Consider the following 13196-nt stretch of genomic DNA (forward strand, 5'->3'; position numbering starts at 1 on the left):
ATATAATCTTCAACGCCTCTACAGACACTTTGTTTCTGTCCTCTAATGCGTTTTGTTTTGTTTTTATTTGCTAGATGACTGTCGCTTATGCATAACGGTGTTAACAATTACAAGTGTTACTGCCATTAAGCCTTTCTTTCCCATCACTCTTAAGTTTCTTGACAGGAGAACTGAAGTCCGCTGATCACGTGACGCGCTCCGGGTCTTGCGGGGAGTAAGGCTACATAACACGGAACCTAGGGAAGCGGCTTCTTACTCAAGAGCAGTGACAAGTGCGCTCCGTGATTGCGAGGTCAGCCAGCGGGCCCGCACCCCGAGCGCTGCGATGCCTGAGCCAGCGCTCCTCGCTCGTCGGGGAGCGCCCCGCAGCCTCCCCGGAGGCCGCCCCGCCCCGCGGCCCCTCCTTCCTCCCCGCTCCCCGTCACCTGCACCGGCTGCACTCGGGCCTCCGCTCAGCCGGCTCCACCGGCAGCTCCCACAGCCCGTCCGCACTGTCTTCCGCCTCCTCGCCCAGGGCCGCCGCCGGCGCCTCGCCGCTCTCCCGCCGCTCCTCCTCCTTCGGCGTCTGAGACCGCGAGGCCGGCGGCCGCGCGACCGGGTCCCGGGGTGTTCGCGCCTCTTTCTGCGGGTCCATGGCGGGGACGCAGCTCCGGCTGTTCACGCTGAGTCCCCGCTGCCGCCAGGGGGCGCCACACGCCAGAGAACCCGGCTCGCGCCGCGCGCCGCCACGCACGCACGCCACGTCCGGGGGCGGGCCTCCGACGTTGACGCCCCATGGTCCCGCCCCTCAGCGGAGAAGGAACGAGCCCATTGGTCAATGTCCAGTGCGACCTTCCACCGAGAACCAGACTGGGAAGTGAGGCTTGTCCTGGGGAAGTGTGAGGTTAGCTTAGCGTCGCTGGGGCAGGTAAAGGAATGCCCTCTGAAAACGCCGCAGGTAGCAAAGCCCAGTGAACCGTCCTTAATTTCACTTCTTTAAAAGCGAAAATAAGATGGAATTCAGCCTTTTCCGCCTTAGCATGGCCCTTGAAGAATTTGCTGGGTGAGTGTTCACAGCAGTTGCAGCAGCTGATGTACGTGATAGCTAAAGGCCAACCCAGGAGATGTTGCACTGACTGGAAATTGAATTCACGCTTGCCTGATTCATGCAAACTTTTTGCTCTAGAAAGGCAGGGACCTGTGTCCTGTATCTTGTACTTGGTATTTCTCCCGGCATCAAGCGTACAGTAGACACCAAGTTTTTGTTAAATGAGGTTTTGAGTTTTCCAAGGCCCCTAAGATCAGGAGGCAATAGGAGGGTTGAGATTTTATGGATTGGGGGGGGGGGTGGGGGGGGCGGCGGTGGGGGGGGGGGGAGACAGAGAAAGTAAAAGTAAACTACCTTGCCCAAGTTTTTACAGCTCCTGGATAACAGCAGTAGAGCCCGCAGTTTTTTAAAAGCCAAAATGAAGTCCACCTTACAACGAAAGCGGAAATTCTACTTGCCCAAAATGATACTGCTTCTTTTAATTTATTTATTTATTTATTTATTTATTTTTTTTTAAATTAAATCTTTATTGTTCAGATTATTACATTTGTTCCTCTTTTTTCCCCCCATAACTCCCCTCCTTCCAGCTCCCACCCCACCCTCCACCCTCACTCCCCACCCACTGTGTTCATCCATAGGTGCATGATTTTTGTCCAGTCACTTCCTGCATCTCCCACACCCCTTTTTCCCCCAAGAATAGTCAGTCTATTCCCTTTCTATGTCCCTGATTCTATTATAATCACCAGTTCATTCTGTACATCAGGTTATTTATTCACTTGATTCTTAGATTCATTTGTTGATAGATGCATGTTTGTTGTTCATAATTTGTATCTTTACCTTTTTCTTCTTCTTCCTCTTCTTAAAGGATACCTTTCAGCATTTCATATAATACTGGTTTGGCGGTGATGAACTCCTTTAGCTTTTCCTTATCTGTGAAGCTCTTTATTTGACCTTCAATTCTGAATGATAGCTTTGCTGGATAAAGTAATCTTGGTTGTAGGTTCTTGGTATTCAGCACTTTGAATATTTCTTGCCATTCCCTTCTGGCCTGCAAAGTTTCTGTTGAGAAATCAGCTGACAGTCGTATGGGTATTCCCTTGTAGGTAATTGAGCCTCTTTCTCTTGCTGCTTTTAAGATTTTCTCTTTGTCTTTTGCTCTTGGCATTTTAATGATGATGTGTCTTGGTGTGGTCCTCTTTGGATTCCTTTTGTTTGGGGTTCTCTGCGCTTCTTGGACCTGTAAGTCCATTTCTTTCACCAGGTGGGGGAAGTTTTCTGCCATTTTTTCTTGAAATAGGTTTTCAATATCTTGCTGTCTCTCATCTTCTGGCACTCCAATGACTCTGATATTAGACCGCTTAAAGCTGTCCCAGAGGCTCCTTACACTATCTTCACACTTTCGGATTCTTTTTTCATTTTGCTTTTCCAATTGGGTGTTTTTTGTCGAATCTTTTGTTTGATTATTGTACTCCTCTGGTCTGCTATTGGGTATAATATTCTTTATTTCAGTCCGTGTATGCTTACTTTCTAATTTCTTTATCGTAGCATCGAGGGTCTCATTAGTTTTCGTGAGGCTCTGCACAAATTTATGGCAAGCCCTCAAAATTGCGATTCTTAGCTCCATATCCTCCATTTCTGTCATGTTTCTTTGTCTCCGCATCTTTTATGCTTTCTTGGTGCACCCCCTTGTGGTCTCTGTGCGCAGTCTTGTTCTAGCCAAGCCTTAATTGTTGTAGTTAACACTAGAGGGATTTGACCCCCAGGCCGACTGGCTATAGGAATCAGCTGTAAGGAAAACGTCTGCCTTCTGGGGAGGCGCTAATCCAGCCTTTGCCTGAGGCGATCGGCAAATGGCTGTGCGCAGGGTTTGGGCGGGGCGGGATCAACAGGGCGGGCGGAGGGAGCAGTTATGGCCACGCTCAGTCCCGTTCCCAGAGGCTCTGCTTCTCAGAACCCCGGCAGCCGCTGCAAACCTCGGAGAGAAAGCTGCCCTCAGGTTCCAACTGATGCCGGATAATCCCGCTTCTCCCGTTTGAGTCTGGGTCCCTAGAGACTCGCCCGGATCTGGAGCCCAGAGTCTGAGACTCACTCCCGACCGAAAACGACAACCGCGCCCTCAGCCACCAGCCCGCTTTGCGCGCGCACCTCGGTACCTTTGTATTTTCCACACTGCGCCGCCTCTGAGCCTCGATTTGCTGTTCTCTTTCCTTCTAGTTGTAGAGTCTCTCTTCAGCCAGCCTTCCTGTGGTTCTGGGTGATGTCCGTTCAGTCTTTTAGTTGTATTTTTGAAATGGTTGTTTGCGGCAGCGGTCTCCGGTGTTTACCTACGCCGCCATCTTGGTCTCCTCTCTTAATTTATTAATACTTTACGCTACTTCCACCAATAAAGTAGATTTACCACTAACAGTCATAGAGCAATATTGTATTTCTTAAAGTGTTTTATTTCACTATTCGGTTTTCAGTAATGTAAAGTCAAGTTTTTGAATAGAATAGAGGGCTGTTTTCAACGACCTTGTATTCTCTTCCCCTGCAAACAGCAGCCATCATTTCTTTTGGACTACTTCTGTAACGGAGGGATAAGAAAAGGCTGAACCATGCACGGGTGACGGATGCAGGATAGGGGAAAGAACTGGCACTTATGCCAGCTGGAATTGGAAGATAATCAAAACCCAAAGACCGTAGAAAAGGAGACGAATAAAAATAAATAAATAAATATTGGCTGTAGATTTAGGTTGGAGAACCAAGTCTTTAACTACTAAAATTAAATTCTCATGTGTGATACCCTTTATACTCTCATTTCTAGTTTCAAGATGTGAAATGTTCCCTTGAGTCATTGACTAGTAATGGTCCCTTTGGACTCCCAATAATGAGGTATGTGAAGGCAGGTGAGTCCTGACAAACCTGCTTATATTTGACTTAACACCCCATGTCAAATCACTGGTTCTACCCTTGAAAGTATTCAAAATGCAACCATTTATCACTTCTGCGCTGGTTCAAGTCCTATCATCTCTTGCCTAGGATTTTACCGTAGGATCATTTTACCTTGCTCCATCCTTGTTTCTGTATAACCTATTTCCCAGAGGTTGATCAGAATCAAAGAATCGAATTGGGAGAGAGAAAAAAAAGAGTTGTTTCCCGTATGGAAAGCAAGAAATTCACCCAATATCCAGTTTTATGAAGCCTGACTTTAAAAGCCTGGGGAAATGTATTACCCACCCAGCTGGGTGCTACTTTATGTGAGGCTACTAGCCCGAGACAGACCCTGGTATAAGAATAAAGACCATCAGTGACCCAACCTCTGGGAAATGCCAAGATACCAAGATGGGAAGCAAAAGTCCTTTAAGGGATACAACCAATTTATCAGTGCAGGAATGTGGTTGTTATTTACTTGCTGGCTATCAACAGAAGGCTGTTCCCATCTTCTAGAGCAGTGATGGCGAACTCATTTTTTGGGTTGATTTTTCTTTGTTAAGTGGCATTTAAATATATAAAATAAATATCAAAAATATAAATCTTTGTTTCACTATGGTTGCAAATATCAAAAAATTTCTATATGACATGGCACCAGAGTTAAGTTAGGGTTTTTCAAAATGCTGACACGCTGAGCTCAAAAGGTTCTCCATCACTGTTCTAGAGGGCACTTGTAGGGATGGCAAACGGTTATCTTTATTAAAACTTGAACCTGAGGAGGGGCAGTGAAGGATTAAAGAAGACAGAGTAAGAGAATACAGTTGGGGCTAGGTGGATCACTTGTGCCTGGATGAGGACACAGAGAGACCCAGCCTGTAAGCTGAAGCTTTATTTTATAGTCAGAGCACACAAAGCAAAACAAGGGAAGTGGTCAACATGTTTACAATGATCTTGCAAGTTTCAGCTTGTTTTGGCAGCACTTGCTGCACCTCCCACAGCCCATTAACTACCTAGGAAGGAACAAGGGAGGACTATAAAGTCAAGCTTAATTATGCTAGGAGGGCTCTGCCCTCCAAGCTGGGACTTGTTTGTGGCCCTGCCATAGGTCAATCCGAGGCTTGACCCTATAGCTGCTCCCTACAAAACCTCTTAGGGTTCCTTTTGTCTGGGTCTGAGAATTAAATTGACATAATACAAATCAACAGAAGAAAAGTATACACATTTATTTAACAAGCTTTTCATGACTTAGGAGCTTTCATGAGGCACAAAGACCCAAAGAAATTGTGAAACCAATTCACTTTTATATTAGAACAAAGAGAGGCAATTGTGAAAAGGTGACTCAGCTATGTGGGCAGGCTTAAGGAAGACAGGAATTATTTTAACAAGGTCTGTTTATATAGAATTCTCTTTATATCAACTTCCTGTCCTTGATGATTAGAATGTATTTTTCTTACGGTATAGGGAGGACATCTTTCATATAGGTATTTCATCCCCCGCTTTTAAAGAAAAATCTAAGTATTTTTCTTATATTTTCTGTTTTTCAAGAGCCTTAAAGACAAAATAGTCAATATGCCAGAGCAACATATATTTGGGGTAGCATATTCTAAACTCCTTCTGGCTCATGATCCCCATGCTACATCATCAAAGCCAGTAGTGGCAGGTTGAGTCCCCCTCATGATTCGAATCTCTCCTGCCTCTTCCTAACAGTCACATCTCTCTGACTTCCTTTTCTACTTCCATTTCCACCCAAGTAGCCCAGTATAATCTCCCTATTTTGTTAACTGCTTAGCAACCTAATTCCATCTGCAACCTTAATTCCCTTTTGTTGTGAAAAGTAACACAGTCATAGACCTAACACCAGGGTGTGCAGATCATGAGGGCCCAAATCTTGCCTTCCATTTTTGCACATCTAAAGGTAAGGTTGCAAATTCATACAAACTTCATATGAAAAAATGTAAATATAAATGCCAAAAATATTATTGATATTTATATCAAGGTGCTGGGATTGGAGGTCTCTCAGGGAGTGTGTTTTCCTTTGTCTTACAAACGTTCTGCACAATGGCCATGTGAACCTCATTTTTAGAAGAAGAATGTGGAACATTAACAACTAGACATCAAAACCTAAAATGTTCTAAAATGTCAAGTAATATAAGGAGAAGGTGGTTTCTATAAACCACCCAAATATATGCTGCTCTGGCATATTGCCATCCCAAATATATGCTGCTCTGGTAAATTAACTATGTTGTGTTAAAGGCTCTTGAATGTCAAGTAATATAAGGGAAAGGTGGCTTCCGTGGGCTACCTTTTCTTAATATATTTCTGCTCTTTTTTTAAAACATTTAAAAAAATATTTTTTCTTACTAAGAGATATTATCCTGTATGCTATTGGTTTGTGAAATGCCTGCTCTGAGCCTATTGATTTCAAAGGGGAAGGGAGAGGGAGACAGACAGAAACATCAATGGTGAGAGAGAATCATTGATCGGTTGCCTCCTGCACGCCCCTTATTGAGGACCAAGCCTGCAACCAGGCATGTGCCCTTGACCAGAACTGAACCTGGGACCCTTCAGTCCACAGGCCAACACTCAATCCACTGAGCCAAACTGCCTAGGGCTTTCTGATCTTTTTTTAAATGTGAATTGGTAGTGAGTCCAGTGAGCCTCATATGTATTGTATGTGCCTTAAGTACATCTATAATGGTTATTTTGACATAAATTGTTCTTAAATGACCTAGTTGATGATGAAGATGTGATGGTCTCTCCCTCAACCCCTAAGGCCTAGACCATTTGCTGCTCCCTCTAACTCCAGTGAAGAGGTTGAGCTTCTTTTTCTCAGGGCAGCGCCTTCCTTCATAATTTATGCCTTTCACCCAGCTTCTCTCCCAGGTCACCTGCACCATCTCTTCATTTGTTATATCATTGGTTTAATCTCTTTTTTTCCATACGTTTCCTGACACAACTCTATATAAAAATGTCCTTAATTTTTCCTGCCTGGGTTTCCTCAGGGATCTATTCTAATTTTTATATTTCCTGGCTGTGCAGTTTTGCTTTCATCTTTTCTTAAAAGTCTAGGTTTAATTAACTTGGAAATTTATTGCCCCTTATCTACACATAATTTTGAATTCTGCTCACAGGCTTATTTTTTAAAGTTTCTTCTTTGCTTAGATTTTTTTTTGTTTTACAAATAAGTATTGTAACAGGAGACACTTTTGCATTTTGACTTGAATATCCTTCCTGAGAGTTAAATACTGAAAATATAAGAATAAATTCAAACAACTGGCAAATGTTTAAATTTAACTATTTGAATGAAACAAAAATGTAACTCTATTATTAGAAACAACTAATTTTGGAGCAGGAAGGGAGCTTAAAGATCATCTGACACAGTACTTCTCCACCCTGGTCTACATTGGAATCACCTGAGGGGCCCCACAGGCAGTCAATGTAAATAAAAGGAAAATCTTTGAGGTAGTCTTGTAAAAAAAAAATAATAATAATAGATGGAGCCACTTTAAAACGGAGCCAGAGCTGCCATTCCAGAGTCGCTGCCCCGCACGTCTTAGGCCTCAAATCTTTGGAATGTTAAATTAGGGCAAAATCACCTTTGGACTGGGCCTGAAACAACATTGTGTCCCAAAGAACTATTTGCAAAGATAATAAGAAAGCAGATATTATGACTATAAGACTGATGACTCACAGACTGAAAATTGTTTAAAATTAGTATCATTATGTAAGCTTTTCTGTACTCATAGAAAGGCCTTCCTCTACCGATGTAATTGTCCTTCCCTTTCTCATAAACACCCCTTGCCTTTGTCTCTTTATCAGAATATTTTGTGGGCTTCTATCTAAATCAGTGCTTTCTGAATAGTTTTTTTTTTTTTTTATCTCAAATAAATGCTTGTTGCCCCTTACTTTGAAAGATATTTTATTTTTAGGTTAACAATCTCCAACAAAGCAATTTCTTTTTTTGTGCCTCCCAGGTAACTATTCTCTGTTATTTTTAAAACAATTTAATAATGTTTACAGGCTCTATTACTGGCCATAAATACAACTGTAATTTTGGCATTTATATAACACTAGAGGCCCGGTGCACGACATTCATGTACTGGAGGGGGGGGGGGGGTGTCCCTCAGCCAAGCCAGCACCCTCTCGTAGTCCGGGACCCTTGGGGGATGTCTGACTGCCAGCTTAGGTCCACTCCCGGCAGTCGGACATTGCCTGAGGGGTCCTTAGCGCTGCCGCGGAGGCAAGAGTGGCTCCTGCCACCACTGCTCCGCTTGCCAGCCATGAGCCTGGCTTCTGGCTGAGCAGCACTCCCCCTGTGGGAGCACACTGACCACCAGGGGGCAGCTCCTGTGTTGAGCATCTGCCCCCTGGTGGTCAGTGCACATCATAGTGACCAGTTGTCCCACCATTCAGTCGATTTTCATATTAGCCTTTTATTATATAGGAGAGGATAGATCAGTAACAGATATTATATTCCTGATTCCTATAGGCGCACACTACAATGAGAGATGTTACTATTGAGAAAGAGGAGAAAAAGCTTTATTTCCTCAAATAGTATATAAATTTATGTTTTATTTGTTTTGGGAATCAAAATTATGCTCAGAGATTGATTAGTCTTTGCCAGCAATTTGTTTAACAAAGGCTCAGAGTAGGCATTTCACAAACCAATAGCATACAGGATAATATCTCTTAGTAAGACAAATTTAAAAACAACACTATTCCAAGCAAATGGCAAATTAACAACACTATTATTCCGGGCAAGGGTCCCTTGTTTCAGTACCCTGCCTCTCCATGGAGGGTTCCCTGTCCCCCTGCCTTGCCTCCTGCATGAAGGGTCCTTTGTCCTTCCTACTCTGCCCCCTCCATGTAGGGTCTTCTGTTTCTCTGCCCTGTCCCCTCATTCATAGGCTTCTGGGAGGTCTGTGCTAAGGTCGCCAGTCTTTATCTCTCCTTCCTCCAGGAAAGACAGGGGACCCTCCATGGAGAAGGCAGGTCAGGGGACACAGGATTCTCCATGGAGAAGGCAGGGCAGGGGACACGGGATCCTTCACGGAAGGGACAGGGTCCTCTCTCCCCCTGCCCTGCTCTCTCTATGGATGGTCCCTTTCCCCCTCTGCCTTGTCCCTTCCATAGAGGGTCTTCTGTTCCCCTGCCTTGCCCCCCCAGGCCTCTGCAGGGTGTGTGCTAGGGTCTTCATCTCTCCTGCCTTCAGGCTATGTGCCCACTCTTTGTACCTGAAGCACTTTCCTCACCCTCTTCATCTGTCTAAATCCTACCTGTGCTTTCAAGACCCATCTCAAGCCACAAGAAAAGATGAAAAATGCAATATGCAACAACATGAGGATATTATGCTAAGAGAAATAAGTCAGTCGTAAAAAGCTAAGAACCACATGATTTCACTCATATGTGGGATATAAAACTGAAACTCATAGACACAGAAAACAGTATGATGGTTACCTGTGGGAACGGGCATGGATGGTAGTAAAGGATAAAGGAGCCAAATGTACATATAACAGAAAGATTATTTAACTTGGGGTGATAGGCACACAATAAAATATACAAATTATATATCATAGAAATTTACACTTGAAACCTATATTAACCAGTGCCACCCCAATAAATTTAAGAAAAAGAAAAAGACACATCTCAAATATTCCCAATGTAAAATTGCAGAGTCATCTTTAAAAAATATAAATTACCATGTAATGTTATAGCAGGAAGACAGCTGTCTACAAGTAGAAAGCAGACCTTCACCAGACACTGGATCTGCCAGTGCATACACACACACACACACACAAACACATATACATATACATATATCAGATCATGTCATTCTCATGCCTAAAAGCCTTAATGGATCTAATAGCATTTTCAACCCACCCAAGGGCTCTTTACCCGCCCTCTGCCCTCCCCTGCACCCCAGCCAGCCTGGCTCACCATGCCTTAGGGGCAAAAGGCTGGAAGAGTCCTGCTTGGGAAGCCAGTGAACATATATCTGATGGAACATCTGAATAGAACTATAGTTCTGTTAGGAAAGAAATGGAGGGAGGCATCTGCTAGGGTCAGCCACACACAAAGGGACTAAACTTTCATGACACAATGATAAGATTGCAGCTGCATGACCTAATCATGCTCTTGCTCCTCTGCCCCATCCCAGAAGACCCATGAATTGCCCACAGCAGGAAGCAGCTCCCAGGCCTCTGAGAACCCATGGACTCACTGTAGAGTCCTTGAGCTCACATGGCTAATCTCAAGCTATGAGTTCCATATGCCTTAAGTCTAAAGATGTGGTCTGTTTCAACCTTTTAATTCCACTCTTACAATGAAAGCCAGGTGGTGGGCATACAATATACAGATGGTTGTACCCTCAAGTTAGAAATGTGAACAGGTGCAACTGCTGTGGAAAGCAGGTTCCTCAAGAATAAAACAACAACATAGAACTACCATGTGATCCAGCAATCCCATTTCTGGATATTTACTTAAAGAATTGAAGCCCTAACTGGTTTGGCTCAGTGGATAGAGCATCGGCCTACAGACTGAAAGGTCCCAGGTTCGATTTCGGTCAAGGGCATGTACCTTGGTTGCGGGCACATCCCCAGTAGGAGGTGTGCAGGAGGCGGCTGATCGATGTTTCTCTCTCATCGATGTTTCTACCTCTCTATCTCTCTCCCTTCCTCTCTGTAAAAAAATCAATAAAATATAATTTAAAAAATATAGATTTTAAACATTTTCAGTCCAACCTCGAGGCTGACTCGACAGACCAGGCGCTAGAGGCAGGTCCAACGTCAAGCAATAAGAACATTAAAAAGTTCAACATTCAATCCCGTCAATTAATTTGGACCAGACTGTTTGAATTCCAAAAATAACATTGGACTGCAAAGGGTTAAAGAATTGAAGGCAGGGTCTTGAAGAAATATATGCACACCCATGTTCACATCAGTGTTATTCACAATAGCTAAACATTGAAGCAACTCAGGTATTCCAGTGATGGATGAATGGATAAACACAAGGTGGGTCCACCAATACAATATTATTCCTTCTTAAAAGGAAATACACTGTTAGAGATCTAAGATGGTGGCCACCCTATCAAGAGTGGGAACCAAAGCATATCTACCTAATAAATAGAAACAAAGAAACAGCCACAATGGGAAGACAAAGAAATATGCCCCAAATGAAAGAACAGAATAAATTAGAAAGAAAAAAAAGTTAAATGAAGTAGAGGCAAGCAATCTGCCAGATGTAGAGATCAAAGCAGTGGATATGTGGATGCTCGTTAGAAAAAGAATGGATGAAATCAGTGAGAACATAAAGAGATAGCATGAAAAAGGAAATAGAAACGAAAAAAGAACCAATCAGAAATTAACAATACAATATCTGAAATGAAGAATACTCTAGAAGGAATAAACTGTTGATTGGATGAAACCGAGGATCAAATAAGCAATTTCAAAGACAGGGCAGCAGAAAACACCCATTCAATGCAGCAAAAAAAATAAAAAAATTAAAAAATGAGGATAGTTTAAGGGACCTTTGGAACATGAAGCATAACAACATCCACATCATAGGGGTAACAGAAGAAGAACAAATAGAGCAAGGAATTGAGAACCTATTTGAAGAAATAATTGAAAACTTCCCTAACCTGGTGAAGGAAAAAGACACACCAGTCCAGGAAGCACAGAGTGTCCCAAAGCAGATGAACTCAAAGAAGTCCATACCAAGACACATCATAATTAAAATGACAAAGGTTAAAAACAAAGAATCTTAAAATCAGCAAGAGAGAGAGTTACCTTCAAGGGAGCAACTATAAGTCTAATAGCTGATTTCTCAACAGAAACATTTCAGGAGAGAAGGGTTTAGAACAAATTATTCAAAGTGATAAAAAGCAATAAACTAAAGCCAACACTACTCTACCCAACAAGGCCAGCATTTAAAATTGAAAAAAAAAATAAAGAGCTTTTCAGTCAAGAAAAGACTAAAAATGTTTGTCACCATCAAATCAGTAATACAGTGCCTATTAAAGGATCTTCTTGAAGAAAAAGAAAAAAACAACACGAACACAGTTAAAAGAATAAAATGGCAATAAATACTACCCTATCAATAATCACTTTAAATGCTCCAATCAAAAGACATAGGGCAGCTGAATGGATAAGGAAATAAGACCCATATGTATGCTGTCTACAAGAAATGCACATCAAAATAATAGATAAACACACAGACTAAAAGGAAAGGGATAAAAAAAAGACATTTTATGTAAATGGAAATGAGGAAAATGGCTGAGGTAACAATATTTATATCTGACACGATTCAAGGACATGTGATGATCAGAGGGAAGGTGGCACCATTGTAGGGAGTCTATGCTTTTAAATGATCTGCAGATCACAACTGCAGAAATGGTGCTTACACTCTATCAAAGGTAAGGGATGATTAATAATTTTTCTCTGTGTATTTGGCATTATGGTGCTCAAAATTTGATGATAATAGTACCTTATCTCTACATGCTCTCTTCTTCCAGAGATGGCTCTATTCTGCAGGAGGTTAAACCAAGATGAGAGACGAAAAGTAACTCATCAAAAGTCCAACACTTACTCAGAGGTTAAGCCCGGGAGATTCTAATTGCCCATCAAAGACTGTGTCTGTTAAAGTAATATCGGACTTTCCAATGTCTGAACCCAGTGAAATCTATTTGTGTCCCATGTTGTGGGCCTGGGAACCACTGTGGCTCTTCCTCTCCGCACAGTGAGTCGGGGACCCAGGGCTTTCAGACAGGTGGCTTCACTAAGTGCCCTGGAGGCCTGCTGACCCTCCACATTCAACTGACAATGGCATGCAGGACCAACAGACGGGCATATCAGGAAGGCACAGGAGGAGCTGGTCCCACCTACTGCCAATCCTGAACCACAAGGTGAGAGAGGCTCACAAATGCAGAACAGTGTGAACAGCATGCCTCTCGAAACCCGGGACTGCACGCTCACCCTCTGTCCCCATATCTGTGCCGCCAACTCCGTCCACCTTTTTCAGGAAGAATACCCAGAGAGAAAAACAAAAAGTACCTCATACCAACCAACAGAGCACTTCTAAGGTCTATGAGAAAAGACACTGTTCATTTATTTCTAAAGAAAGTCTACTTGCTGTCCAGGCTCACTTTCTTCCTTCCCTTTGTTCTTTAAAAAAAAAAAAAAAAAAAAAAAAAAGATAACACAATATTCTGGAGCCACCAAGGTGGAGCAGGTCCACAGCCAGCCGTCCCCTCACTGATGATCAC

At 43.0% G+C, this 13196-nt stretch overlaps 1 protein-coding gene across 3 annotated transcripts in view; it reads right to left on the minus strand.

Moving 5' to 3' along the window:
* DTWD2 (DTW domain containing 2) overlaps positions 1-653 on the minus strand; it is a 73370-nt gene extending 72717 nt beyond the window's left edge. For all 3 annotated transcript variants that reach the window (XR_011471217.1, XM_070412507.1, XM_070412506.1), the window contains exon 1: positions 426-653. Coding sequence is in view for 2 of the 3 variants with exons in the window: in XM_070412507.1 (XP_070268608.1) it covers positions 426-634 (209 nt within the window). In the remaining variant the exon portion in view is untranslated. The remainder of the gene's footprint in view (positions 1-425) is intronic.
* Positions 654-13196: the final 12543 nt, after the last annotated feature.

The sequence above is a fragment of the Myotis yumanensis genome, unplaced genomic scaffold (genome assembly GCF_028538775.1).
Source record: "Myotis yumanensis isolate MYYU_CA2020_CCGP unplaced genomic scaffold, mMyoYum1.0.hap1 SCAF_4, whole genome shotgun sequence".
Lineage (NCBI taxonomy): Eukaryota > Metazoa > Chordata > Mammalia > Chiroptera > Vespertilionidae > Myotis > Myotis yumanensis.